Source organism: Carassius auratus, chromosome 6 (assembly GCF_003368295.1).
Source record: "Carassius auratus strain Wakin chromosome 6, ASM336829v1, whole genome shotgun sequence".
NCBI lineage: Eukaryota > Metazoa > Chordata > Actinopteri > Cypriniformes > Cyprinidae > Carassius > Carassius auratus.
Genome location: NC_039248.1, coordinates 18,671,343 through 18,698,819, shown reverse-complemented (window position 1 = coordinate 18,698,819; position 27,477 = coordinate 18,671,343). Strand labels below are relative to the sequence as shown.

The following is a 27,477-nucleotide window of genomic DNA, read 5'->3' as shown; positions in this document are numbered from 1 at the left end:
TGCCATAAGCGCATTTAGCTGTTATTTTTAGGGGCTCAGAAACAATTGGTTCCACGGTTGAAGACTCCCGTTTCCAATCTGGCATCACCAAACATGAAAATGGCAAAGAGAAACAACTGTGGATTTTAATGAACAATACAAACATTACGAGTCACAAGTATGTTTGAACAGATTTCCGAACGAGGATTCCCACATTTGCCATGTTTGTGTTTCTAAGCAATACATGGATCAGAAAATCCATTAAAAAAAATAATTAAAAAAAATTATAGTTTGTAAAGTAACTACAGAATTGGCACACTTTTTGCAAAAAATAAAAATAGGATCACTAATAAAACCGTACCACTTGACCTTCTGTTGTCAAAATGTCAACTGACTAACCTCTGATTGTTAGCGCACATACTGAAATAATAAATCAAGGCGTGTTTGAGAAAGGTGTGGTTAAAGCATCCACTTTCACACCCAAAAAGAGAGCAGAAAGAAAAGAGACAGAAAGAGAAGCAGGAGGAAACTGGTATGAATATTCATTCAAAGTAAGAAAGAGAAGGAGAGAAAAGAGCGAGAGAACCTCGGCTGGATAAGACACACGCACAACACGAGGTAAAGAAACAAAGACACTGAACTCCCAACATAAAAGATAGTGCACAACAGAAATGAACATGACAGGATACAATCTACAACAGAATGTGCAACATCCAGTTGAAATAAATGGAGATGAATAGGCCCCACCTCAGCCTGAGTGAGATTATATCATAAAACAATGAATATAACATTTGAAATCAGCACTAACGTTCAGACTGAGGCTCACAGCATAATAAAACACTTTAAAGGATACTTGCCAAGAACCTATTCGGTTTTTGTTTGTTGAAATTGGTAAAGATTGATGGAGGCGGAGCCAGGTTTGTCAGATATGTCATAAAGCTTGAGATTTGGTAACACTGAGCACCAATACATACATGTATCTGAGATAGATCTATGTATGACACTGCATATAATTCAGTTTTATATGCAGTATGTCATCACATATTGCAAAAAACAGTTTTACATTCTTTGAGACTGGAAGTCAATGAAACGGAACAATTTCAGATGCATCCCAGCCTTTTAAACGGCTTTAGATATGATCAAAGTTAAGCACTTGAACATTGCGTGAATATGTGTTATCGCTGCATTTTCTGGTCAGCTATCACAAACTGACTGAAAGCTATCATAAAGTTGAATAGGATGACATTGTACAAATCTAATATTCTTCAAGTCATGCCAATACATGAGGCTCGATCTTCTTGAATATGAAAAAATCATAAAAGTACAAGTTCACTTCTGCCTAAAGGTATGGAAACGTGTTCTGCTGGGTACAATAAACCTCCAATAAAGGAATAGTATATAATAAAATGAAAATGCATTCAACCTCAGGCCATCTTAGAAGTAGATGAGTTTGTTTTTTCATTGAAACATATTTGGAGATTTTTGACATTACATCACTTCCTCACCAATTGATCCTCTGCAGTGAATGGGTGTTGTCTGAATGAAGGTCCAAACTGCTGATAAAAGCAACACACATCTGTTAACATCTTGCGAAGTGTGTGTTTCTTACAAACATGCAGCTTTTCATTTCACAAAATGTTAATTGATGTACTGGAGTCGTGTGGATTACTTGCGGATGATTGCAATGTTTTTACAGCTGTTCGGACTCTCATTCTGACGGCACCCATTCACTACAGAGAATTCATTGTTGAGAAAGTGAATGGTACATTTCTGCAAAACTCTGTTTTAATAAAGAAACAAATTCATCTACATACTGGACGTCAATTTTCAGGAAATTTTCTTTTTTGGGTGAACGATTCCTTTAAAGAACAAGTCGATGGTGCCACATAAAAGGATCAATCTGAATGGTAGAATAAACATCTAACAGCAAACTAAGACCTACCAAACAAGGAACATAATCCAATATGTCAATAAACATGACTGCTTACACTTTTTTTTTTTCCTGCATGGGCATGAAAAAAAAAGTGAAATAATTACATTATGTTTTGGATTGATTGCAGCTCACACAAAATGTGACAAATAATTTGAGAATATTTTAGGAAAATAATCTGCATACCTAAAATTGCACGCACCCCACTGTACCTTTAAAGCAGACACAAGACAAACAAATAAACAAAACTCAGATGGACGACACGCGTTGTTTTCCCTGCTGGACCGTTCTCGTGGTATGAGCGTCTGTGCGGGTCTTGGCAGGGACTGAGAGGTCCTCTCTTGATCTCACAGATGTAAATGCTTCCCTAGTTTCCAGCAGTGTTAGTGGTGCCCCACACACCTCTCTGGCCAGACGGCTGTGCATATTGTTATGAAGGTCCAGATCTAGCAGCTTGACAGGCGCCGGTAAAAGTACATGTAGCCCAAGTCTTTAGGGGGCCTCTCTGACAAACATACTTTGTGGTCGTTGTAAATCAGCCATCTAGGGAAGTAAAAAAGAGATATCGGAGTTTGAGTATATATATATATAGGGCTGGGCAAGTTAGTGTGTTATTATTGTGTTAACGCATTAATTGATTAATGCGACAATTATTTTATCGCGTTAACACAGTTTTTTATTATTATGAAAGTCCGTTGCTCACTGGCTCTGAATACACATAGACAGATCATGGGTCACAGGAGGGGATGCTCCCGATCAATTTATTTAGGCTAAGCATCAACATTCACAAACCACTGTCCACTGTTATTTTTAACAGAAAAGAATGCAACGAGCTCGTAATCATGACTTTATAAGTTGGAAATAGGAAGTTTCTGATAGCACGTGAAGACAGCAGGGAAGTGCTCTCACCATATATTGCTTTACACATCTATCACTTTTGCCGCTCAGAAATATTCACGCAATCATGCAGAACGTATCAGAAGATCTGCACTTCGGAGTGATTAGCACTCACACTCACTGATCTATATATAACTAAACCGTGCTCTTGTCCACCTCTTCCAACAGAACCAGGGATTGATAGAATGACAGTTTTGTAAAAAGTTATGTAAAAAAAAAAATATTTAAAGTGTTTATAATATATATTTTTAATTTTAAAAAATTTATATTTTCTTTATCATTTTAACATTTATACATGTTTTTTTTAAACATTTATTTAAACTCATTCATTCTAAGAAATTTTATTTTAATATTTTTTTCTGTTATACATTATCCAAACGATACTCTCTGCAATCAGTCCATCCACAATCAGTCTGATTGTACCACACCCCCAAAATGAAAATTTGTAAATAATAACACACATTATAATCAGCATACCTGCCCTCTTTTTTGATATGACACACATAATGACCAGACATTGTGGATGCTCCCATGTGACTGATGAAGGCAAACAGTTCGTAACCTTTGAGAAAGAAAAAACAAAACAACATCAGCAATGAAATATCAAACCAGCAATGCACGCAGACAGTGTAATTCTCAGTATGTGAGCACTGTTTGTTGAACTCAGTATTCTGTAGGCACTTACGCCCGGGTCCGTCTCTGACACGGGGGCTGGACAGGTCCTGATCTGGAGACAGTGAGGAGTCGCTGTGCGCATTGGCATTTGAAAAGCTGTTATCGTTCGCCTCTGTGTCTGCGGTGTCTGACATAGCCTCACTCTCATCCTCACAGTCCGGGTGTGTGAATATCCAGTCAAGCGCACGCTCCAAGTTGTTGCTCTGTAGTCAGACAAGAAGTAGAATACAGACAAAACGTGACCTCATGGTATTGTAAATCATTCTTTATTCATTGTAACTCTCATCACTTGAGAACAGGAGCTCTAAATAAAAAATATCCTCAGTCAAGGAGCCATATTTAAATTGCTCAGACCAGTCGAGAGTCCTTGATTTAACTGAGGTCATTCTAGCATGGTCGAAAGACTAATTTAGGCATAGACACTAATCTGAAATAGCGCCGTGATTCACTGCAGATTCCAGAACTGGAAGCAAATGTGGCCTGACGCTCTCATCCTTTCCTGGACAAATGTGAACGGCGTAGGTTGAAGACGTCCACTAGTGACTGCGCTATTAGAGGCTATTTTTGCACGCACATAACACAGACTTGCAAAACACCATCACAAGGTCTAAAACACAAAAATAACTATTCAAGAAGAAGCAGGTCATACTATGAATGAATAATGTTCAAACACTTGACAAGAAGATCTGAGAGGTTAGAATAAACATAGGAGTTATACAGTTCATTCAAATTGAACTGAAATCTAAAAATTCTAAATATTAAAGAGGAAAATATGTAGCAACCCATGTACAACCGTGTAAAATTTACTTTTTTAAAGATGTTTTGAATGAAAGAAGTATTGTGTTCACATAATGCATTTATTTGAGTAAGATTTAAAAATGACTTTTAATAGGCTATATTTGAAAATGTAATTTATTCCTGTGATGGCAGTGCTACATTTTCAGCAGATATTACCGTGAATAGAAGGTTCAAAAGAATGTAATTTATTCAAAATAGAAACCTTTTGTAACATTATAAATGGTTTTAACTTTAAATCAATTTAAAGTGCGCTTGCCGAATAAAACTATTCATTTCTTTTAAATAAATGGATACACACACACACACACACACACACCAAAACATTAAAACCCATAATGTACTTCCAGCAAATTTCATAACCAAGTGAATTTTGACTGAATAACAGCATGATTTTCAAAGCAATTAAAACCAAAACAAATCACATTTCTTTTAACTGTAAACACTGAACTTTCAGATATCCAATAAGAAAATGTGAAGGTTAGCCAAGTAGTTCAACAGAAGAAATGGCTTCTCTAGTCTTGCATGCTTGGTCAATGAGCAACAAGCGACAAAACTGATCCCGACATGCCAGAACATGTTTTTGCATCTGTGTAACGTGACAGTATGATAATTATACTCCTGCCTAAGAATGAAATCAAACAATTTGCAGCAATTAACTGTTCAAAACATGAACATCCTACATACAGTGGCCCTAAAACGTATCCAGACACTTGAACTTTTCTCAAGGTCATTTTTAGTGGATGCATGGAGCCAGATCCACTGAAGTTCATGCAGGGATCCTAGAAGAGTAGGCACAGGTCTATGACATTCAGATATTTTTAAGTGTCCAAATTCTTTTTCGGGCCACTGTACATGAAGCAGATGAAGCAGGACACTCACTGTGGCTTTGAGAGCCTGGATTGTGTGATGTCTGGGGAAGCCCATGGAGGTGAGGATGGAGATGCTCTCTTCTGGAGGATGGTTGTCCAGTGCACTGGTCGTAGGGAGGCTGGGGCTGGGCAGGTCTGGTTCCATGTAAGTGGGAACTGCCAGAGGCTCAGCAAAATCTAAAGTTAGTTTCAGAAGAGACGTAAGATTTAAGTCTTCGGTCACACATACAGTATATATCATATTTACATTTAAAATATCACAACAAAGACAACTGCAATAGTACATGGTAAAACGTTATGTAGAACTATATGTTCAAACTATCTCACGAAAAACATAATATTCAGTCTAGTGTGAATATTATTCACCAAATGTGCAGAGGATAAAAATATCACACTCGCTGCTCTGAGATTACACAGATAAACCGGAAATTCACATGAACACGAGCCATGTAATCCATTCCCTGTAGTCTGCAACTAATCCTTTAATGTTCAAGATCAAATGCTGTGTCTCACAAACACACACACACACACACAAACATTTATTGAAAGAAATTATGAATACATTTTTAAATTAAAAGTTATTGTTGTGTAAATATCTAATCAAAGAAAATTGTATCTCTCAAGTTTATATATATATATATATATATATATATATATATATATATATATATATATATATATATATATATATATATATATATATATAACCCATTTTTTGCCTTGATTAATTACTTTTTCAATTTGCAATGTTTTTCAATTTTATTCAGCAACCATGCATTAAATAGATTAAAAGTGACAAGTTACGATTTTTACATTGTTGCAATATAAAAAAAAAAAAATTAACTGTCTGTTTATTAATTACAGAAAAACTGCAAGGCAGAGCAGACCAAAATATTTTTACATTTTAATATAAAAAGTTAAGATTTCTGCTTTCCTTAGACTAGCCATATATTATCTCACAGTACACAATACTGAAGAATTAAGGTAAGGCTAAAAAAATCTCTGTATACTGCACACTATATTAATAACCCCTGTCAGTAGTCTCTATATAGGAACAGGCCAGCTGTAGCTGTGGAGCAGACGTAAGCCACACGAGTCTAGGAGATGCGAAGCTAATGGAGTTTGGAGCACTTGAGACTGCTTGTGTGTATGTCTGATTCTGTTTGTGATCTCAGGTGGCCGTTTAACTGGGGCAGGAAAGTGAGGAGAACAGAATTCCCAGCTCACAGTTGACACTCAAGTGTGAGGACGGTGTGTACTAGCCAGAAGCACAATGATAAACAAGGATGACTAGCAAGAGACTGAAATACACCTTGTGTAAACTTGATTCTACTCAACTAGACCATTTTGAGTCCAATAATATAGAACACCTTAGATCTAAATAGCATTCTGATGAATTACTTTGGCATGAAAATACGCAACTCTTTACGTCACATGCATTTATCTTATAGCCTAGCTAAGTGACATGCTCCAAACATAAAATATTCCACTGTGGCTGAAACCCAGATAATGAGCCTCATGAAGCACACCAGATTTCTGTGCCTTATTTATCTTGAATGCATTAACGACATTTAAAATACATGTTTACTTTAAGCAAACTGTATGTATATTATCACAGGTCATAGGTCTGTTCTGGGAAAAAAAACTAATCTTGGTAGAAACTATACTAATTAGGCAGCTGCTTCACATGGATATGGATATAACATAGATTACATTACAGTACAGTGAGAATAAACATGTTTTTTTTCTGGCCACAATGTGTTTTGATAAGTATTTCCAAGAGCATGAAACGTTGAAATTCAAGATAAAACATTTAGTCCAGTATTTGCTTCACCACACACTGCAGCAGGTTACATATTTACAAAATATAGTGATTTCTCGACAGGGAAAATTCATTTTTAATGATATTAACTTTTAAAGACAAATCTGCTCTGTGAGCCCCGAGGTTGTTAGATGATATACAGTTTTGTTGAAGCCATCAGATTACATTCTTTCAAATTAAACTTAAAATAATTGTTTAAAGGAACAGTACCATTTTTTGAAAATAGCCTAAATCCAACTCCCCTAGACTTAAACAGTATTCTGTAGTTACATCATGTACTTAGACCAACAGAAAATGAAAAGTTGTGACTATGGCTAGGAACTATACTCTCATTCCGGAGTAATAATCAAGGAACTTTGCTGCTGTTCTATGGTTGCAGCAGGCGCAATGATATTACACAGCGCCTGAAAATAATTTTTCATTTTCAATTTTTCAAGCAACTTTTAATTTTTCGCCGGTCTTAGTACATAATGTAACTACAGAAGAATCAAGTTTTAAACAGGATACATATAGAAACTCTTTGGTCATTTTTGAGGGAGATGCTAACGGTCTAATCAGATTCAATTAACTATGCTAAGCTAAGCTAAAAGTGCTACCGCCAGACCCAGAGATTGGCAGAATGGATTTGAAAATGGTAAAACTCTATAAAAAAGAGCCTATAAAAGAGACTATACACCTTATATAATAATAATATATATATAAATATATATATATATATATATATATATATATATATATATATATATATATATATATATATATATATTTGTTTAATAATAAATATTTGAATTGAAGGTTTTTTTATTATGAACAGTTGTGATACTACATTTATTTGCCATTTGATTTCCCATGAGGCCTAAATCATACCAGCTGAGAATCACCTTATAAATATTGTTGTGAAACTGTGCTTGAGTTTTTGAAAGAATGTCAGCTGGATGGCTAATATGCAGATGACAGTAAGTTTATCTGAGTTAAAAGTCTAAAATGTCTACAGTGAAATTGTTCCTTTCGAGGAAGCATGCAATTAGGTGATGGTGCCTTCTGCTCAATTAGACTTTCCCTCACACTTCACTTAAAACTAAATGGCTACAACCTTTTAGCCAATGGAGCTAAAATGGCAGACACTTGAGTGTCTTTCCATTGATTACTAGACTATGTGACCAGAGCCATTAGAACAAATAAGATGTTTAATTCCATCAAAGCTGCATGTTTTAGGCTATAACAAATGTATATGATAAAAAAATATATATAGTTTCATGAAATATATTTTTGTATATTACATATAACTAGTACTACTATTACTATTTTAAGTAATGCTTTTATATAAAATGAGGGAAGGACATAGGGGATATGCCTTTGTTCAAAACATGTCAGTTCAGTCAAGATACGAGGCCCTACCTGGCTCTTCCATGTGTGCTATTATCCAGTTAAAGGCCATCTCTGCCCCCATATTCCCAGTGTAGTACACTGCCTTCCGACAGGCTTCCAGAGGGAAACCCATCTCCGCCAGCTGCATCACGGATGATTCATCTATTTCTGGAGCTGAGGAACAGATGAAGAGAATAGTGGCTTCAAATCAACATCAGCGCCCCTTAACTAACAATAAATACACAGACCATTTAAAATCTTCAAGAAAACAAAACCTGAACATTTTACAAGACTTTAAATACTGTTCTTCGAATAAGTAATTTTGTAGTGCATGTATAGACGGTTTCATCGGGCGCACACGCCTGGACCTAAGTTAACTTCCGGTCTGTGTTGTGTATATCGGTCTGGCTGCGGTGCCTTCTACAAACCATAGACAGTAAAAGAAATGGACACAGCGACCCCATTGGAACTCAATTGAGACAAGTGAAGCCCATTTTTAGGGTTTTTTAGCACTTCCGTTTCTTACGCGCAGACTCAAACGAAGCTTGACGACGTCAGCAACCTGTCTGACATTTGTAAATCTTCTAGTAGCTGTGCGTGCAAACTGCCATCGTTAATCTTGCAGAGACGGCGAGCTTGAGCGGGGAGTTCTTTGGCGTGAGTGAGCAGGAGTAAGTATTCTGATTAATTATTTTGTATAGTATTTTAAAATGTAATGCCAGTACGCCATATTAAGTTAATTGCCTGCGAGCTTCTCCTCCTGTCAGTACGGTAATGCGACAGAGAGTCGAGTGGTTATGATGCAATCGTTAGCCTGTTTTTTACAAAAACTGTTTCTACGGGGCCATAATGTAACATAGAAGGTAATGGAGCCCTTTAAACATTGTCGTGTATCTTTAGAAATAAATAATGGACAAACAGAGTCTTTAAACACCTCAGATGTAAAGTTATTCGCTGTCAAAGTGACGCCAAAATGAATGGGAGTCAATGGGAATGCTAACGCAAGTGAAGTTCTGCTACAAGATGGCAGCCCCCAGCTGACTTCAACTTCCGGTCGACTTCCTTGCCGCCTGCTACAAACGCAGTTAAAGTCAAGGTGATGAGTAGACTGAAGTTGGGCTCAGGTGGTTGTGTGTTTCCCATACATTTATTTATTGCTTCTCTGCTTCGTTTACAGCTGTTACTGGGGAAACCTCTATTTCTCGCGCTTTATGTCTATGTTTTAAAACATATCCTGTTGGCAAATAATGAATTTGCATTTTCATTAAGTCCGCCTGATCCACGCAGCAAACATTTTGTTTGTTATCAAAAAATATCTACTCTAGAGGGACTTGGCTGTTTTTATTGATTCTATTTGGAAGTCTACCGGAAGTTAAGATAGGTCCACAAAAGCACTCATGTGCAGTAACGTTTGTTTATGTTGTTGCCGTTGAAACCGTCTATAAAGTTGTAAATGCATTTTGCAATTTACAATCAAAGCAGTACTTACATTCCAAAGAGTTGTTTGTTGTACTGTCTGAATACAAAAAAAAAAGACTTAGTCAGTACAAAACAGGGCATAATTCTAAATATGCAATTTAAAATTTCAAGCTAGCTGTTTTTAGCATTCTAATATGCTGCTAGGTGCTCAAGAAAGGTTTTTTTTTTTGTATTATCAACGTTAAAAATATCTGTGCTGCTTATTTTTATGGAAACCATGATACACTTTTTCAGGATTCTGAAGATTGATGAATATAAAGATTTTATTTGAATCCATTGATCCATTTAATTAATCCTTCCTTCCTGAATGAATTTCAGAAAAATCTTGTTGACTCCAAATGTTTGAATGGTACTAGTCTTAATGTTCTCACCTCTGGTGTCTTCAGGAATGACAATGGGAGGTGTAAGGTCAGGCAGCTCCTCTTCTCCAGTCTGTAGCCCTGTGGCCCGGAGGCGATTCAAGTCCAGGAAATCAGGTACATCAACAGAAACATCTATAGCACATAAAAAAATAAATAAAGATTTTAAAGGCAATTTTATATATTACAAAAAAAAAAAATGAACTGTACATTGATACATTCAGAAGAGACTCTTGGACCAGATTCTGAGCATTATTTCTTTCCATAAACCTTGCCAAGATTTTGCTGACCACAGAACCAGTCTCTGATTCCAAAAATGTCTCATGTAAAAACACGGTGCTAGAGTACCCTCTGCTGGACAAAGGAAAAGCTCTGCTGAGCAAACATAACACCTTGCAAACTGATAGTCTTTTGAGGCAAGCAATCAGTGATGCATTGCTCAACATGCATGACATGTGATGGTCTGAATTGCACAAGAGAGCATGTGATAGGCAGACATAGATGACAAACAAGAACATGACATATTAATAAAAATGCCTTGACAGGAGCTGAAGGTACAGAGAATCAAAAATCATTTCAATTGGAATGAGATAATCAAACATTTTGTACATGCATTGCATGCTTTTGTCAGCAATTTGTTAATTTATTTATTAACAATTTGAAATCAAACATATAACGTCAGACTAAAAGCACTTAAAATTACACACCTAACTTTTTGGGCACCCAATCAACCCCGAATGAGAACTTCTTTATTTGCATGACCATGTACTCTGGGAAGGATGCGAAACGAGAAGTCCTGAGGAGAGAGAAAGATATAATCTTTTAGAGCCTGCATTACACATATGTGTATTGTGCGTGTGTGTGTTGTCAGATGATTAATCGCATCCAAAATAAAAGTTTTTATTTACATATATATATGTACATGTATTGTGTATATTTATTATGTACATATAAATCCATATATAATAAATATACACAGCAAACACACATATATTAACAAACAAAAACAAAAACTTTTATTTTGGATGTGATTAATCACAATTAATAGTTTGACAGCACTAATGTTATATTATATTATATTATATATATATATATATATATATATATATATATATATATATATATATATATATATATATATACACACACTGCCTTTTAAAAGTTGCAACATTGTTAATAAATCAACATATTAAAATAACTTCTGAAAGATCATGTGACATTGAAGACTACCATAATGGATGAAAAAAATTCAGCTTTTAAAGTATATTACAAAACTCTTTATATATATATATATATATATATATATATATATGTTTATTTTTATTATTTTTTATGGCATTAATATTACACAATATTAAGTTTTGTGTGTGTGTTTGGGTAACACTTTAGTGCATGAACATATTATATATACCTAATCCTATCCAATACCTGAACTTAACAACTACCTCACTTGCTATTAATAAGAAGCAAATTAGGAGCTAAGATTTAGCAAATTAGGAGTTTATTGAGGCAAAAGTCATAGTTAATAGTTTGTTAATTAAAAATTACACCTTAAAATAAAGTGTGACCATTTTCTTCTTTATTTTTGATTAAAGCATAAGAAACTTCTTTTTTTTAATTAAAAATCTTTCTGTTCTCAAACTTTTGAAGAGCAGTGTGTTAATATATATATGAATAAAAAATTATAAACATTAAAATTGTAGATGATATTTTTGACACATTTTGGAAAATGTTTTTTAAGTCCTTTGAAAGTCTCAAACCAGAACCTTGCTTACTTCACTCCGGCTGACTTGGCTTGCAGTGCAGAGCTCCAGAAGTCTGGAACATTATCAGGCTCAGTGAAGGCTTGCAGACAAGCAGTGAAAGGGATTCGGGCTCTCACCGGCTCTGGAGGGGGCCGCATGTTCTCCTCAGCTTCCTTACGCTTACTCTCATATGCTATTAACTCCTCTGTACAAATGACGAAACAATAAGCAATTAAAACAACCTCCACAACCTGCACATTAGATCCACTGAAAAGACCTAAAATAAAATAAAATATCACCTTACTAAATAAACTTTAATCAATGTTTAAGAGTCAGATCAGGTGGAAATAGTTTTTTAAATGCACATGACAGAATTGAAGTGCAGGAGCAATGTTTAAGTCAGTTGTAGAGGGCATTACCTCTGTTGCTGGCAGCCTCCAAGGGTACAGGAAGCTGCATGAGGTAGTCCACTCGCTGTGAGTAGCGCACCTTCTGTGTCTGACAGCACTGCACTCGCTCCTCAACTAAGAAGCGGAACACATCGCTGGGGTTCTCTGAGCCTGAACTGTTCCTCTGGAAATGGCAAAACACAATATCACCCACAGAAAGTTCATGGCACAGTGGGTAGCACAATACATTATAAGAGCTGTTTTGTTTTGTTATCTTCAGTAGAACACTTAAAAAAAAAAAAAAATATATATATATATATATATATATATATATATATTGAAGAATGCTGTTAAATGAACAGTTTTGGTTCCCAATGACTTCCCATTGCATTTTTTTTTGTTTATATAAAAGAAGTCATTGGAAACTGGAACTGTTTGTTTACCAACATCCTTCAATATATATTTAATGTTCAATAGAACCACATGGCCACACGGGTGAGAAAAAAATGACTTTATTTTTATATGTACAAAATATTTGTATGAAATTTGTATGAAATATTAGAAAATTAAATTTTTTGGGTGGACTATCCCTCCAACATCCAAAATCATGACATAAAACACAGTAGCGGTCACATAATTCATAGTTCAAATGGGAAACAAATCAACTTTCAATTTAAATTTAGGCATCTTTAGGGAGAGCTCAAAATTAGTCCATAATTCAGTTCAACGAGGTCATCCCGCTATTCTGAGGCCATACCGAAATATAGCAGCCCTCCTCTATCAAGTCTGAGATACCAGAGACCACTGAGCAGAGAACAAACCTGCTGAGGATGTAGAAACGCACCACAAGGTCCCCTCACTGTTCACAGGCCTTATGCTATTTCACACAAGGCACAGCTGAGGACTGCTACAAATAAACCAGTCAACATTTCTGAGTACTAAACATTTCAAGAGACTATAGCCCTGTCTTGGTTTTACGAGGCTCGCTCTGCTTGGTTTATATGTACTGTCAGGAACAAGCAAATGTCAGCAAAGACTAGCTCTTGATCAGTTCATCGCTTCAAAATCAAACAACTATATAAACAGATCTAGAGCTGAAAAGCTTTACATGAAATCTAAATGGACCCTTTTTATTTCTCTATTGTGAATACTTCTATCTATATTGTGAACAGATCTCTATTGTTATGTCTGTTGAGAATGATTTGTTGTATTTTGAACAAATCATCTGTGAATGTTAGTTTAAATATAAAAATGTCCACTGAGCAGGCATCTGTATCTAACTATATTAGGCGGGCGATCACTGCTTGCACTCCCATAAGTAGCTTCTACATCACATCACCACTTGTCATTCCAACATTTGGTTTCAGTAGGATTTTTTAAAGAAACTAATACTTCAGTAGGGATGCATTAAATTTATCAAAAATTACAGTAAAGACAATTATAATGGAAGATATGCATTTCAAATAAATGTTTTTTTTTTTTTTTTAACTTCCTAGTTATCTCGAAAAAACGAAATCACAGTTTCCACACAAATATCAAGCTGCTCAACTGTTTTCAACATTGATAATGATAAGAAATGTTTCTTGAGAACCAAATCAGATTTCTGAAGGATCGGCACTGAAGACTGATGGATATACAGCTTTCCATCACAAAACTGAATTACATTTTAAAATATAAGAAAACAGTTATTTTCAATTGTATGAACATTTAACAATATAAAAAGAGTCTTCTTTTAAAAACTGGATTGTTATTTACATAAAGTTGAATATCGTCACATCATCAATGATCAATGTTGCTTATGTCACAGGAAACTGGCAATTCTAATGCAAAAAGCTAATTACTATCAGTGTGAATGCTCCTTAATAACCTGCTAACCCTCTGCTTTGATTTTCCTTTTCAGCTGATGTCACCAAGCACTTCCATTTTCCAAACACTCCCTCCAACCACCTGTCATTTAGAAGCCATTTTTCACGATCCAGTCAACTCAAAACTACGCCACATTGTAGAAGAAAAGTAGAAATAAAATGGGCTGTGAATTCAAATTCTTGTTGACATAGTGTATCTCAATGTAAATGTCTAACAGTGTGGCTCCAACTGTTATTTGTTTTTAAGTTATGGAAAAGTGTCAGGGAAGGCAACGGCTTTCAATCTGGACATGGACCAAGTGGGGAGGGTAACAGGAAGCATTATCTGCCCTGTGTAACCAATAGGGGGATCTAATTTTAACTCAGTTGAGAAAGTCACTTGAAGTGTGTGTCTGCCAGCAGAGGGGTAGAGAGTGCAGTCGAATGTGTCTCCTGAAACCAGAGCCTGCTGACACCACTCAAAGTCTACAAACACGTCTGGGGAAATTCCAGCCAAACCCTAGAAACCCTTGATTCTCTAAAATCATGTTTTAAGAAAGGAGATCACAAATGTGATAGTTTACCTAAAAATAAGAATTTACTCACCCTGTATCAATCCAAACCTCAATATACAAAAGGAGTCATAAAAGGTTCTCCTTATGCCAAGCTGATCTTTTTTTTCCCATTAAATCAAAGTAATTTATAACCAGCTTTCAGCTAAAGAAGAAACAAGTAATATAGGTTTGAAGTGATATGAGGGTGATCATTTAGGATTTTCATTTTTGCGTGAACAATTTCTTTCAGACATGAAAGGAAATATTGTGTTTTCCAAAAATGAAGCACATAAAAGAGAAAGACATTCATACCTCTACCAGGTTAATTAAGTGCAGCAAGAATTCATGAGCATCTTGCTGCCGGTTCGAGGAGAACTCTGGGTGTCCTTTACTGACCAGCGCTTTAAACATCTTAGGGGAAATCCCTCTTTGCTGCTGCTACAGAAGAAAACAACATGATACATCCATGCTAAGAGTCACCAAATGCACTTTAAAATGGCATCAGCCATCAAAAATATTAAAGGAACACTCCACTAATTTTGAAAATAGGCTCATTTTCCAACTCTCCTAGAGTTAAACAGTTGAGTTTTACTGTTTTCAAATCCATTCAGCCAATCTCCAGGTCTGGCAGTAGCACTTTTAGCTTAGCATAAATCATTGAATCTCATTAGACCCTTAGCATCTAGCTCAAAAATGACCAAAGAGCATAGGTTTTTTTTGCGTATTTAAATCTTGACACTTCTGTAGTTACATCGGTTACTAAGACCGATGGAAAATGAAAAGTTGTGGTTTTCTAGGCAGATATGGCTAGGAACTATACTCTCATTCCGGCGTAATAATCAAGGAACTTTGCTGCTGTACAACTGGTACAGCAGGCGCAGTGATATCACGCAGCTCCTGAAAATAGTCCCCAGCTAGTTTGTGTAGTTGCAGAGTTGCTGGGGACTGTTTTCAGGCGCTGTGTAATAAAAACAGCTGTTTAACTCAAAACAACTGTTTAACTTAAAATAAGCCTATTTTCAAAAAATAGTGGAGTGTTCCTTTAAGAAAGTTGGATTGCAGTTGACATTTTTAAACAAACCTGAACTTTAGTCAAATGGAAAATTAATTAAATTAAGCCCATGCATTCTTTGAACAAGAAATGATTTATTTGGAAGCATATTAACAATTCTGTTGAAATCCAGTTGACCTCCAAATGACTAAATTTTAGTAATTTATAATAATACACACACACACACACAAAAATATACCTTGATAACTTTTAGAATATAACACATCAGTTAATATCTGATATTGTGGCTCCTCTTAAACAAACAATCAGACAAGCCAAACAAGCACACTAAAGGTACATTCATGTCTGCGATCCCATTGGTAGTTATGGCACCATGGGTATTGGTCTGACAAGCATCTTGTACAGTAAGTGTAAACAGCATTATGTGGACCTAATCGAGCCACATATCAACAAGACAGACCAAGTCAAATACCTTGTGTTCTTCTTTCACCACCTGTTCAATAAGTTCTGATTTCATTGGAGGTTTTGAGTACTGGCCTGACAGAAGTCCATGACCGAGTTTCGCCCTTAAAATGTAGGAAAGCAAACATTCCGGTTTAGATACCAAGTCGAAATGACACAATTTAGGAAGGAGTGCTGCCATATCAAACTTTACATTTATTGTCGATCAATGTACCTGTCAAACTCATGTAACCGTTATAATACTGCATTGCAAATATATTATACAAGAATTAGATTTAACTTGAATTTCAGAAATAAAAAAGACAATAAATGTAACGTGATATTAACATTCCATGACAAAAACACCTACATTTGTGTGTTGAAATCCTGAGTTGGATCAAGGGGTGAGTAGTCAAATATTCTCTGTAGGTTGCCAACATACCTGCAGCATAAATATTGTAAAGAAAAGCAATAGTTTTTTTACTGTTGCACCTACATATTGAAATCTGGCACTGAAATAAAATCATTAACATACACACACAAAAAAGCAATCAAACTGCTAGAAGGCACAGATTAAAGAAAAAGTTCTCCCAAAATGTAAAATTGAATCACTCTCAGGCCATCTTAGATGTTAAAAATTTTGTTTCTGTACTGGAACAGGTTCGAAGAAATTTAGCATTACATCATTTGCTCACCAATTTATCCTCTGCAGTGAATGGGTGCCATCAGAGTGAGAGTCCAACCAGCTGATAAAAAATATGACTCAAGTCTTTCAACTTATTCAATCTTTAAACCATCACTTTTGGCCAAAATATGAGTCTATAATCCCTTATATCTATTCTTTCAAAAAAAGTCTATCCCATCATGTCCTCTCACATCAAAATCCACTGACATATTTGTTTAGAACTGTTTTCATGATTCACTTCATGAGAACATGATTCACTCAAAAAAATATATATATTATTGAAAGCATGATATCTAATATTTAGGAAGACTCATATTTTAGCTGAAAGCAATGGTTGAAGTTAGATTTCATTTTTATTACAAACATGCAACCTTTTTAAACTCATTCTGATGGCACCCATTCAATGCAGAGGATCCATTGGTGAGCAAAATTGTAATGCTAAATTTCTCCAAATCTGTCACGATGAAGAAATTAACTTATCTTGGAGGGCCAGAAATGTCACTTCTACAGTGTGACAGCAATCAAACTCATCTTTTTAATTTGGGTACAGACTCAAAGACAGTGGTGGGAGAATGTGGACAAGCATGTAGAATGAATTGGACCATTAAGGGCTTTAAGATACTTACGCTCTCTGGAACTCTGGAATACTGAAAAGCACTTGCATAGTGGTGCTCAGGTAGCAGCTGTTGGCCAGGTTTTTGATGCCTGTATATCCTGAGCCATAGACAGGCTTTAGCTTTAGACCCGCCTCCTGAATAACTTCCCAGTCACTCACACGAGGCTGGACGTGGTTGTCTGTATGATGGCCATTCTCTGTCTGTGTAGGATGGACATAGACATTTGAGGAGACTGGAAGGAGGCAGTGTTGCTTGTTTTTGCATCTTTGTATTTAACTAGTTGGTCAATTCCCAGGGATTTTCAAACGTTTTGATGGCCGGACCCCCAATTACTGTGGAAATTAACTATTTACTATTGCCTCGATGAACTCCTAATTTGCTGCTCATTAATAGTTAAATAGTTGTTAAGTTTAGGTATTGGGTAGGATTAAGGATGTAAAATATGGTCATGCTGAATATGTGCTTTATATGTACTCAAAAACAACCAATATGCAATAATAGAAATGCTAATAAGCAACTACCGGTAGTTAATAGTGAGAATTGGTCCCTATACTAAAGTGTTACCAAAAAAATATAGAAAAATATCATCTGTAACACAGATATTTTGTAAAAAAAAAAAATACTTTTATTAAAAAAAAAGGGTAAACTTTGTAATAGGTGGATACGTTTTGTAATAAAATGTGAGGGAAACTTACATACCCTTTGCATTTGCAGCATATCTATTCCAAAGTGTAACAAATGTTCTGATATGTGAGGATCAAGCACTGCTTCTTCTTCGTCAAACGAATAAACATCTGCAAAAAAGACAGGAACTGAAACATCCATAAAAACTTCTATAATCTTGTTTTGTCTAAATTATGCTTGATCTTGAAATTTTCTGTGTGTGTTATACATGTGTGCCAACATTTTCCCTGTAAGTCTGTAATGCATGAAACCTTGTCATTGAGAGACCCTAACCTGCTCCATCTGGGGTGATTGTGTCGAGTTTAACTGCCAGGGGGAAGTTGGTTTTTTTGTAGTGCTCAAGGGCATGTCCGTTCCCTCCGCTCCCATCAAAGAACCACTTCCCACAGAGGACGGAGCCATCCGTCAGGTTCAGCCACAGGTTCTCTCTCATTTCACACTTGGCGCACTTCCAGCCGCTAATAATACATAAACCATATTGAAGAAACAAACAGGCAGGAGAGGAACTCCTCATATTTCAGTTCAGGTAATGCAGGTGTCTTCAAAGTGATGAGGCTATGTTACTCTATAATCCACTGACTGTATGCTGTAATCTTATCATGTAGACCAAGACCGAGACCATTTCCAGCATATCAGTATATCAGCTGGACCAATCAGTTGACCCATATTTGGCCAATTTGAGATTATCTGCCACATGGCTAAAGAAAAGTGTTCAACACCTTCAGTGTTGTTATTGCTATTTAAAACTAATTGTTTTCGGTAAATAAAATATAAATGTTGGATAAAAAAAAAACTAAATAAGAAATAAATAAGATTAAGTAAAGCACTAAAACTACAAAATCTATATACAAAAGAATTAAAAGCTAAAATAGGAGGAAAAAACATATACATTTAAATGAAAAGGAAAACAAGAAAAAAGTTTATTTAAAATACAATAATAGTATATTAACAATACAAAAACAATACTGATTTCTATTGTGTCTGTTCTTAAATCTAGCAATACCCTTAAAAAAGGAAAATGCAAATCTTCTCTTTTAAAGTTTATAAGATAAAGATCATTTTAGAGTAAATATGGTAAAAAGTGTTGCATCTATTTTTGCTGTGTAAACTGTTAAAGTTCCCTTTATAAGTTCAATAGCAAGACATAAATATTAAACAATACCAATCCCAAAGGGATCCCAGTTTATCTGCTCGGATCTAATTTGATTGCCATTTAATTTCAATTAGAATCCTTTAAAATTAGTTCCAAATTCTGAAAAAAAATGTCCATGCTCATCAAAGAAGTTTTTAGAAATATTTGAATCAGGATAACGGTTGCATTGCCTCATAGATGTCAAGATATTCTACTGGGTGTTTTAAGAAGTAATCCGAAACATATTCAAGCACTTCATCAAACATCAATAGCTTGTTTTTATATTATTCCACTTGGCAGAGAAAGCAGACACATCATCAGATTCAAGGGTGACCTGAAGCAAGTCCATATGACTCTGGTTTGCCATGTGACCAACCTGGGAGGAATTCGAACCCCATTCTCCTGCTGTCTGAGACTTCTGGCATGTTTAGATACTTGGATCTCCTCTTCCCATGAATCAGATTCCTGCTTTTTGTATGGAGACGGAGCATTGAGGACAGCATCACAGGCTATTGTCACCTGAAAGTTAAAGGGACATTTATATTACAGCTGTTACATTGCTTAGTGTGATATTGCTCCTAATGAATGCTTTAAAAAAATCACAGCAAGCTGGAAAGTGGTGGACATTATGACTAATTACATTTAAAAGCCTTAAAACTCCTGGGCAAATAGGTTAGATAACACAACTATTTTCTAGGTAATAAATAAAAGCGCAGCAGCAGTAAGCACACCATGCAGTTGTAGACAAATACAGAAATGTGTGTTTGGTCGTGTGCTACTATTAGTGTTGTATGAATAACTGAAGTACAACATAAACTGTAACAAATGAATCTTTGTGCATCATGCGTACAGAAAGAAGAATATAACAACAGGTAATTACAAAAATATTTGAGATATCTGTGTTCGCACTACTGTAAAATCGGTTTTAAAAAGTTACTTTTTTAACAAAAAAACAAAAAAGTAGGAATTTTAAAATAATTTTTTCTTTAAAACTATTTTCAAATATAATTTATTTCTGGATGGCAAAGCTGAATTTTCAGTAGTCATTCTAATAGTCTTTCATGTCACATGATTATACTAATATGCTGATTTGCTGCTCAAGAAAAAAAACAATTTTTTCAATGTTGTGCTGCTTAAAATTCTTGGGAAATCATGATTCTTGATCAAATTCTTTTTTAAAGATCAGCATTTATTTGAAATAGAATTTTTTATTTAGAAACAGTGTAAAAGTCTTTACTGTTACTTTAGATCATCTGAATGCATTCTTGCTGATAAAAAATACAATTTTCTTTCAATTAATAATAAAAAAACCTGGTACTCACTCCTTGAACAGTTAGTAATTTTTGAACAGTAGTGTATATTTTTAGAAATTCACAAACAGCGCTAAGTATTAAATTTAATGTGTTCGATTTTCCATGATCTTTTTTGTCATCCTTAATTAAGAAATGTTATGGTAAAATGTATCTGCATTATAACAGATATCAGCCAACTTGCTCTCTATCTATGTTTACCCCTAAAACACCTTTATTGCTCTTAATATTTTATTTTTTTTAAATGTCAGTAATAACATAAGACATGGCAGGCAGCAATGACTAATAATTGTGCTTTATAAGAATTCAGATCAAATAAAAAAGAAACTTCTTTAAAAAGATTAGGATACAAAACTAAAACTCATATTATTGTTACGCCACATGACATCACTGCACACAATGAGAAGCATGAACAGTAAGTTTATAAAAAATAATGTCATCGGCAGACAGAATAAAAATGTAATGACGTGACAAGCAAGCACTGAAACTGAAAGGCAGATCAGGCCTTTGGCATGCAGGGCACACAGGGCGCATGAGCACACACTCTCACTAACCAGTGCGGGCAACTCCTCAATATTTGGTAAAGGGATCTCAAAGTGGTCTGGAAATATGACAAGCTTGGCTTCATCTTCATACTCATAATCATCTCCGTTAAAATCACGGTTAAGCTCTAAATCTTCAGGAAAGGAAGCAGAGAGAGATATTTTAATCGAGAGCTGAGGGGATGACTGCACTCAAAACAATTGCTTAAATGTCCCCCCAAAATTAATTACTAAACATGATGAAATTGCACAAGATGTACACAATCAAAAATAGATTTCTTTTCATGTTTATCTTTTAAGTATGTTTTAAGGAAACATTTTCTTAAGCTCTCTTGATTGAATCACAAAAATTCTAATCTGAAACTAGAATGTTTACCAATGTCTAATAAAAAAATATATATTTTAGGGGCAGCTTTTTAGGGTCGCAGTTTACCTTTTTCAGGTTTTTAACAACCTTATAAAATGCGATGCGATGCATATTTTAGTCTCTCGATCAAAATGAGGTCATAAAAACTGCAAGTTTGATCATTTTAGACGAATAATACAACAATTTTAAGTTTTTTTCTGCACAAAAAACATGGCCACGAAAACTGACAGACTAAAGAAAGCATGATTGCATATGTTTGTGCTCCAAGACATGTTATCATTAATAAAGCAGTTGCCTTAATGACATATTTTAGAAAACATTGTGGGGTTACAAAATGACTGGCATCGTTTCTGACGTATCGTATTCTGGACCAGAGAAGGAGGCGTTTAAATTGATTGGATGCCTGAGAATAAGCGGCCACCGGTCACCGGTCCCCCACCTGCTACGTCACACCTCCAATAGCAGAAGTGTGTCAGCTTGGGGGGTTGATATGGCACAGCAGCTGACAGGCACAGTCGGCCACTGTAAACCAACCCTCCATAGCAGAAGATTAGGCCAGGGCAAGCATGTGGCACTTTAGATTTAGAAGGGTTACTAACTGCATATACAAATAAATTAGCTAAATTTAACCCCAGCCAGTAATGACTGAGAGTGCTAGACATGAAAAGGGGTTAGACATGATTTCTAAAAAAGGGGTTTGAGGTAGAAATTTTAGTCTCTTTTTTAAAAAACTTTAAAACAGACTTACCTAAAAATACTTTTCCGTTCCTTCTTCTTGGTAAGGCACCCCCTGCAGCACCTGTGGCTTTCTGTAATTAACATCAGGAAACAACGTGGGTCATAAAACTGTAAAGTGCTATGCTTTGTACTCAAATATTGTATATGTGACCTTGGACCACAAAACCATACAAAAGGGTAATTTTTTTAGAATAAATAAGCTTTCCATTGATGTATGCGAGGGTCCGAGGGTGCAAAAAAAAAAAATCGCCTTTAAAGTTGCCCAAATGAAGTTCTTATCATTGCATACAAAAAATCTTCATTGAACATGATCTTTATTAAATATCCTAATGATTTTTGGCATGAAAGAAAAATCGATTATTTTGATCCATACAATGTATTGGCTATTGCTACAAATATACCTCTTCAACTTATGACTGGTTTTGAGTTGCAAGGTCACATATTGTATTACTATGTAACGTGGATATTTTCCATATATCCATTAGCAGTGCTGACAGTATCTGTTCCTTGTTTCTATGTTTGTTGTGGTTTTGGTACCAGTGTTTTGAAATTTTAATAAAAGAAAATCTTAAAAGAAGACAACATGGGTAATAATCTCATGGGTGTCTATACCGAATAACAAAATATAACTGAGTCATGTTGAAAATCTGGATGAAATCCCATTGATGTGCACATGAAAACTTGACAGCTGTAAATGTTTGTTCTGTCCAAAGCTCATAATGGTAAAACGAGTAAAGAGATTGTAGAGTAACGCCTGAGTGGGTAATGCTGACAGGCTTCTCGTGTGATCCTAAGTATAAACAGTGAACACAAAAGCTACAGGAACAGGGCCGGCTGTTTCTGGACAGATCCAGACATGAAAATAGCAGCATTTAACCAGCATATCCACATTCATTTGGAAAAAAAAACAAGAAACCATGACATAATTGGGTTCCTGTTCTAAATGACCAACAAATCAGTCAGCATTAGGCCAGTATATAGGAGCAGACTGGGATTCAATAGAACTTCTATAAGGAAAGACAGCCATGATAACATTCAAAGATCAGACATCACTTTAAAATCGGAAGATTTAAAATTCAAAGATTATATTGAATTTAGGACATATAGTTTTCTTCGCTGTGTACCAAGGGGTGATTTTTATTTATTTATTTATTTTTTTTATCTACCATGCTGTCTAGTTATCACAGAAAACGACTCTGACATGTCACTCAGTTTGTGAAAAAGCTCAGAAAACACATTTACTATAATTATTGTAAACATCCAGATGTTCTTTTATTGTGCCTTTTCTTGCTGAGGGTTATGCTGGGCTCATCATTCATAAGCCAAAATGTAAAAACCACCCTCTGAACTCTTTCTAAATTTGTGCTGAAGAACTACCACATCACAGGATTAAAACAATTACATTAAAAGATGCTTTAGTTCTGAACATGGACATAAAATGTTCTAAATCCAACAGACCTCCTGCAAAGCAGTCTTCGTGAATTGTGTAAATGTAGGTATATGAGTAACAGCACAAATCAAAAGGAAGTGACCTCAACAAGCTACATATGCTCTGACTGCAACAACTCATAAAATCAATAATGATAATAACTGACAACTAATTTGATTAGTGATTAACTGTGTCTGTGCACTATGATAAGAAACCAAATTCTACAATACCATTCTACATGTAACACAATTAATTGTATTTTCTATGAGCAGTAACAGCAAAGGGACTATTGTAATGGAATATAAATATCATATTTTCAGATGATTGAATGTGTTCCTCCTATCTCAAACCAGGTTTAGTCTTTGCTTTTGTTGTTCTTTATCATTTTTAATGTACTGATTTTAACTTCAACTTTCAAATAGTAAGCAATCGGTTTAATTTTGTGCATACAAAGTTTCATTGCACATAGACACTCTCACTCTATTTGTTTTCAGTGTCTTCAAATTCCACATTGTTTGGAGGATAATGCTGATGTGAAATGTGGATTCATATATTTTTTATTTTTTTTATAATGAACAGTATAAATGTCAGACTAATCAATAATCTAAATAATAATTAGCTGTTACATACATAGTCTCAGTAGAATAATAATCACATCCGCATTGAATCTGCTGACAAAAGTCCAAAGAAAGCTCCACAGATTTCTGCAGAATCAGAAAATGTGTCCTTCATGATCCACACATTCTCCACCCCTTGCATGTTTAAAATGTATTACTGCTAATTTGAAAATGCTTTGAAATATATGTTTATCTTGTTTAGCACAACTTATCATATTCAAATCAATTCCATAGATTTCCTCTTAAAATCAGCACAGTTCAAATCAGCATATTCTAACTTGACCTAATAAAAAACTGGCCTCACCTGTTCTAGAAAAGTGTACCCATTAATGATATTATTAACTAGTACCTTATGTTTATGGTAATGCTTTTGTTATGTTACTGGATGCACTAAATCTGTTTCAACATGTGCTGCACTACATTACACAAATGATCATTCAATATTACTTTGTCTCTTTTGCTCTCTTTGTTGTTGGATACAGCTCAGTAAGTTTCCATAATGCATTTAATATGTACAGGTTCCTAGAGTGTAGAATGAAACAAAGCTTGAAAATAGTTTTGTCACTCTTCTTACCTCTTTCACGTGTCGTTTTAAGTGCATGTACACACTCTGTCCAGTTTTACGGTAATGTCTCTCCACATGTTCTCTTCCGAAACCCAGGAATGAGTTCAAACACACATACAGACCTCCTTCCGATTCCTAAAAATAAACGATGAAACCTGATTTAAGCGAAGTCAAATGTAGCCAAGTAATTTTATACTTCAAAGTTAAATATCAATTATCAAAACCAACTGTACATAATGTACAATTTCATAATTCTGATAAGTTACATTTAGAAAACAAATGTGAAAAAAAAAACTACTATTAGAGATCAGATGTCATAAACATTTGAAGGTGTAAACATCATCAACACACAAACTGTATACACGAAAAGAGAAAACATAGCTGAACACAATCAAAAACTACTGAATCCTTTTTGCAATCTAAGGCTTTACTGAATTTCAATGAAGAGTATCTGCTCTCTATTATAAGAAATGGGCCTAAAATAATTAGACATAAAAGTTATAACCATAAACTTGCATAATGCTCAGAATTGTGCCTGTTACTTTTATAACGGTGTACTTTTTTTGTTGCCGCACGTTAATGAAATGTTTTCAGTACTGCAATAACATGGCATCATACTCCTGGTCATTTGGATTCTTCACATTATGTATTTAATTGTAAGTGATCAATATTGTTTTAAAATTGAAAAATTAATCCAAAACAATAAGATTAATTATTTTAAACTCCTTTAGCAGTAAAGATTAAACAAATAAGAAGTTTCATCTGAATCCAAACACGAGTTACAGGGCTGGTGTGTGTTGGTTAGGGTCTTGAGGGCCCACCAGACTGAAAAAGCTGTCACTAGCTCCCGGTGACACACGAGCTTGAACAGATAGTGTGTAAAAATAACCTGTCTTTTAGTCTGACATGACGAACTCCAAACAGCTGAGTCACAGCTGAGTTTAAAACTTTTACAGCTGGGAGCTAGTTGTGCACTTTACCCACATTTCTAGAAACGTTCGCATCAGCGCTCTCCAAAATATATGGTTATTATATATTATTTGTGGTCAGAGCTTGTACAGCTGAATATGTATAACAATCCATGTTGACCTGGATTCTTTTATAGGTCATGACGGCTTAGCCTACTGCTTATTAGTGTACATTTAGGAAATCAGTTTTAACATTTATCAAGCTACAAAACAGTCGTTTGTCTTTTGGTGTTAAATAATACAGTCTGATCTGAACAAGTATGCTACTAGACTGCCAATGTAGATGGAAGAACGGGGGAAATATTATTATTGCTTTGACACGCCTTTGAAAACAGAGGACAGAAATTCTCTGTAACACAGAGCAGCGTTCAGACTCACAGTGTTATTTTTGCTACCGTTATCCATCTGTAGCGCCGTTTGGAGTACGGAAACCTGGTCCCAGTGTAGATGTAAACACCCGTGGTTTATTTCTTTACTTATTTATTTATTTCTGAAGGCTGTCGCATAAGTTGGAGAATGGTGGCCGAGGATCCCCCATCTCTCTTACACGCAGCTTTTCACGTGTCCGGGAGACGCCAGTTGTTGTTTAACGTTCATGCATGAAGTATTTGACATAATACTCACAGGAGAGTCGTAGGAAAAAGCGCATTCGCTCTTGAAAACCCTGTCTCCTGTCCTCGGTACTCTAATGGTGGGCATGTACGGGACCAGTAGCTCTCCCAGATCTGTAGCCATCTTCACATTCCTGCTGCTCGCACCACTATGAGCCTCGCTGGAGCAGCGTGTCAGGCAGAAGATGAGATGGGGCTATTTTTAAATCATACAGACCCGACATTCCTCGTGGACCGAGGGATGTGACGACGAAAACATTAGGACATAGAGGGATGGGTGGGGTTAGGGGTTGGGAAACAATGGTAGTCCTCTTGGAGAAACAGGAATAATTTCACATTATTCACCCAGAGCCCAAGTGGCGTTTTCAGATCTACGCGCTGTGAGTCTGATGTGTTTATAACGGCAGTGGCACAGTCTGCATGTAGTGCACTTCATACTGAATAACTTCACGTTTTTTTTTTACAAGCATTTTAATGAAATTTTTTATGCATAATGTTGTCCTTTATTATTACCTGGTTTTAAATTCCATTTATTGTTAAGTATTTTATGTACAGTATAAGTATAGATTATATTATTAGGCTCATTATAAAATGAGCCTAATCTTTAATCTGTTATATTAATTTAGGTACTTTTACGTTTTCATGTAAAGTACTTGGTGCTTACTGTAATGTTTTTTTTATGTAGAGTCGTATAGACTAAAAAGTTATCATCGCGGTTGTTTTAAATTGTGTTTCAAAGCTAATTGCTAATTAAACCCTTAATGCAGTGCAACTTTACTCTTTCAATAATAATTCAGTAATAATTGTGGTCTAAATTTGTATTTTTTTATTATAATATTAGTTCAAACTAAATATATTGAAATTGATGTTTTACAATGATTTATTAGGCAGAAGACAATATACTACTATACAATTGGAGTTGTTTGATTGGAGAAAGAATTTATGAACTGAAATGTTATTTTATTTACACAATTCTGAAATAATCTTTTAATTGACAAAAATAATTCTTCTGATGTAGCATAGTACTTCAGCATTATATCTTTATGTTTAC

The 27,477-nt window shown here is 35.2% G+C and overlaps 1 protein-coding gene across 3 annotated transcripts; it reads right to left on the bottom strand.

The window, feature by feature from the left end:
• Nucleotides 1-104: 104 nt before the first annotated feature.
• Nucleotides 105-26,688, bottom strand: usp13 (ubiquitin specific peptidase 13). Of its 3 annotated transcripts, none has more exons than XM_026264424.1 (21): nt 26,440-26,688; nt 24,857-24,982; nt 22,247-22,307; nt 21,144-21,265; nt 19,656-19,798; nt 18,421-18,605; nt 18,163-18,257; nt 17,473-17,663; nt 16,532-16,603; nt 16,193-16,286; nt 15,021-15,143; nt 12,341-12,494; nt 11,952-12,126; nt 10,884-10,972; nt 10,189-10,311; nt 9,828-9,854; nt 8,369-8,512; nt 5,159-5,325; nt 3,492-3,684; nt 3,284-3,368; nt 105-2,452 (listed from the first exon to the last, which is right to left on the bottom strand). In XM_026264424.1, the coding sequence occupies exons 1-21, from the start codon at nt 26,548-26,550 to the stop codon at nt 2,356-2,358; spliced, it is 2,577 nt and encodes an 858-aa protein (XP_026120209.1). In that variant the 5' UTR covers nt 26,551-26,688; the 3' UTR covers nt 105-2,355. The 3 variants fall into 3 exon arrangements, with proteins under 3 accessions (XP_026120209.1, XP_026120202.1, XP_026120212.1); XM_026264417.1 differs by having other exon boundaries at nt 15,021-15,146; nt 26,440-26,687; XM_026264427.1 differs by lacking the exon at nt 26,440-26,688 and adding an exon at nt 26,194-26,345 and having other exon boundaries at nt 15,021-15,146.
• Between the last annotated feature and the right edge of the window lie 789 nt (nt 26,689-27,477).

Excerpts from the sequence above, each read along its gene's own strand:
- usp13 (XM_026264417.1), bottom strand. The coding sequence starts at position 26,550 with ATGGCTACAGATCTGGGAGAGCTACTGGTCCCGTACATGCCCACCATT. Across the intron at positions 19,799-21,143 it reads TTGAGGAGTTGCCCGCACTG|GTGACAATAGCCTGTGATGC; the intron begins GTTAGTGAGAGT and ends TTTAACTTTCAG. Across the intron at positions 5,326-8,368 it reads AGCACACATGGAAGAGCCAG|ATTTTGCTGAGCCTCTGGCA; the intron begins GTAGGGCCTCGT and ends AACTAACTTTAG.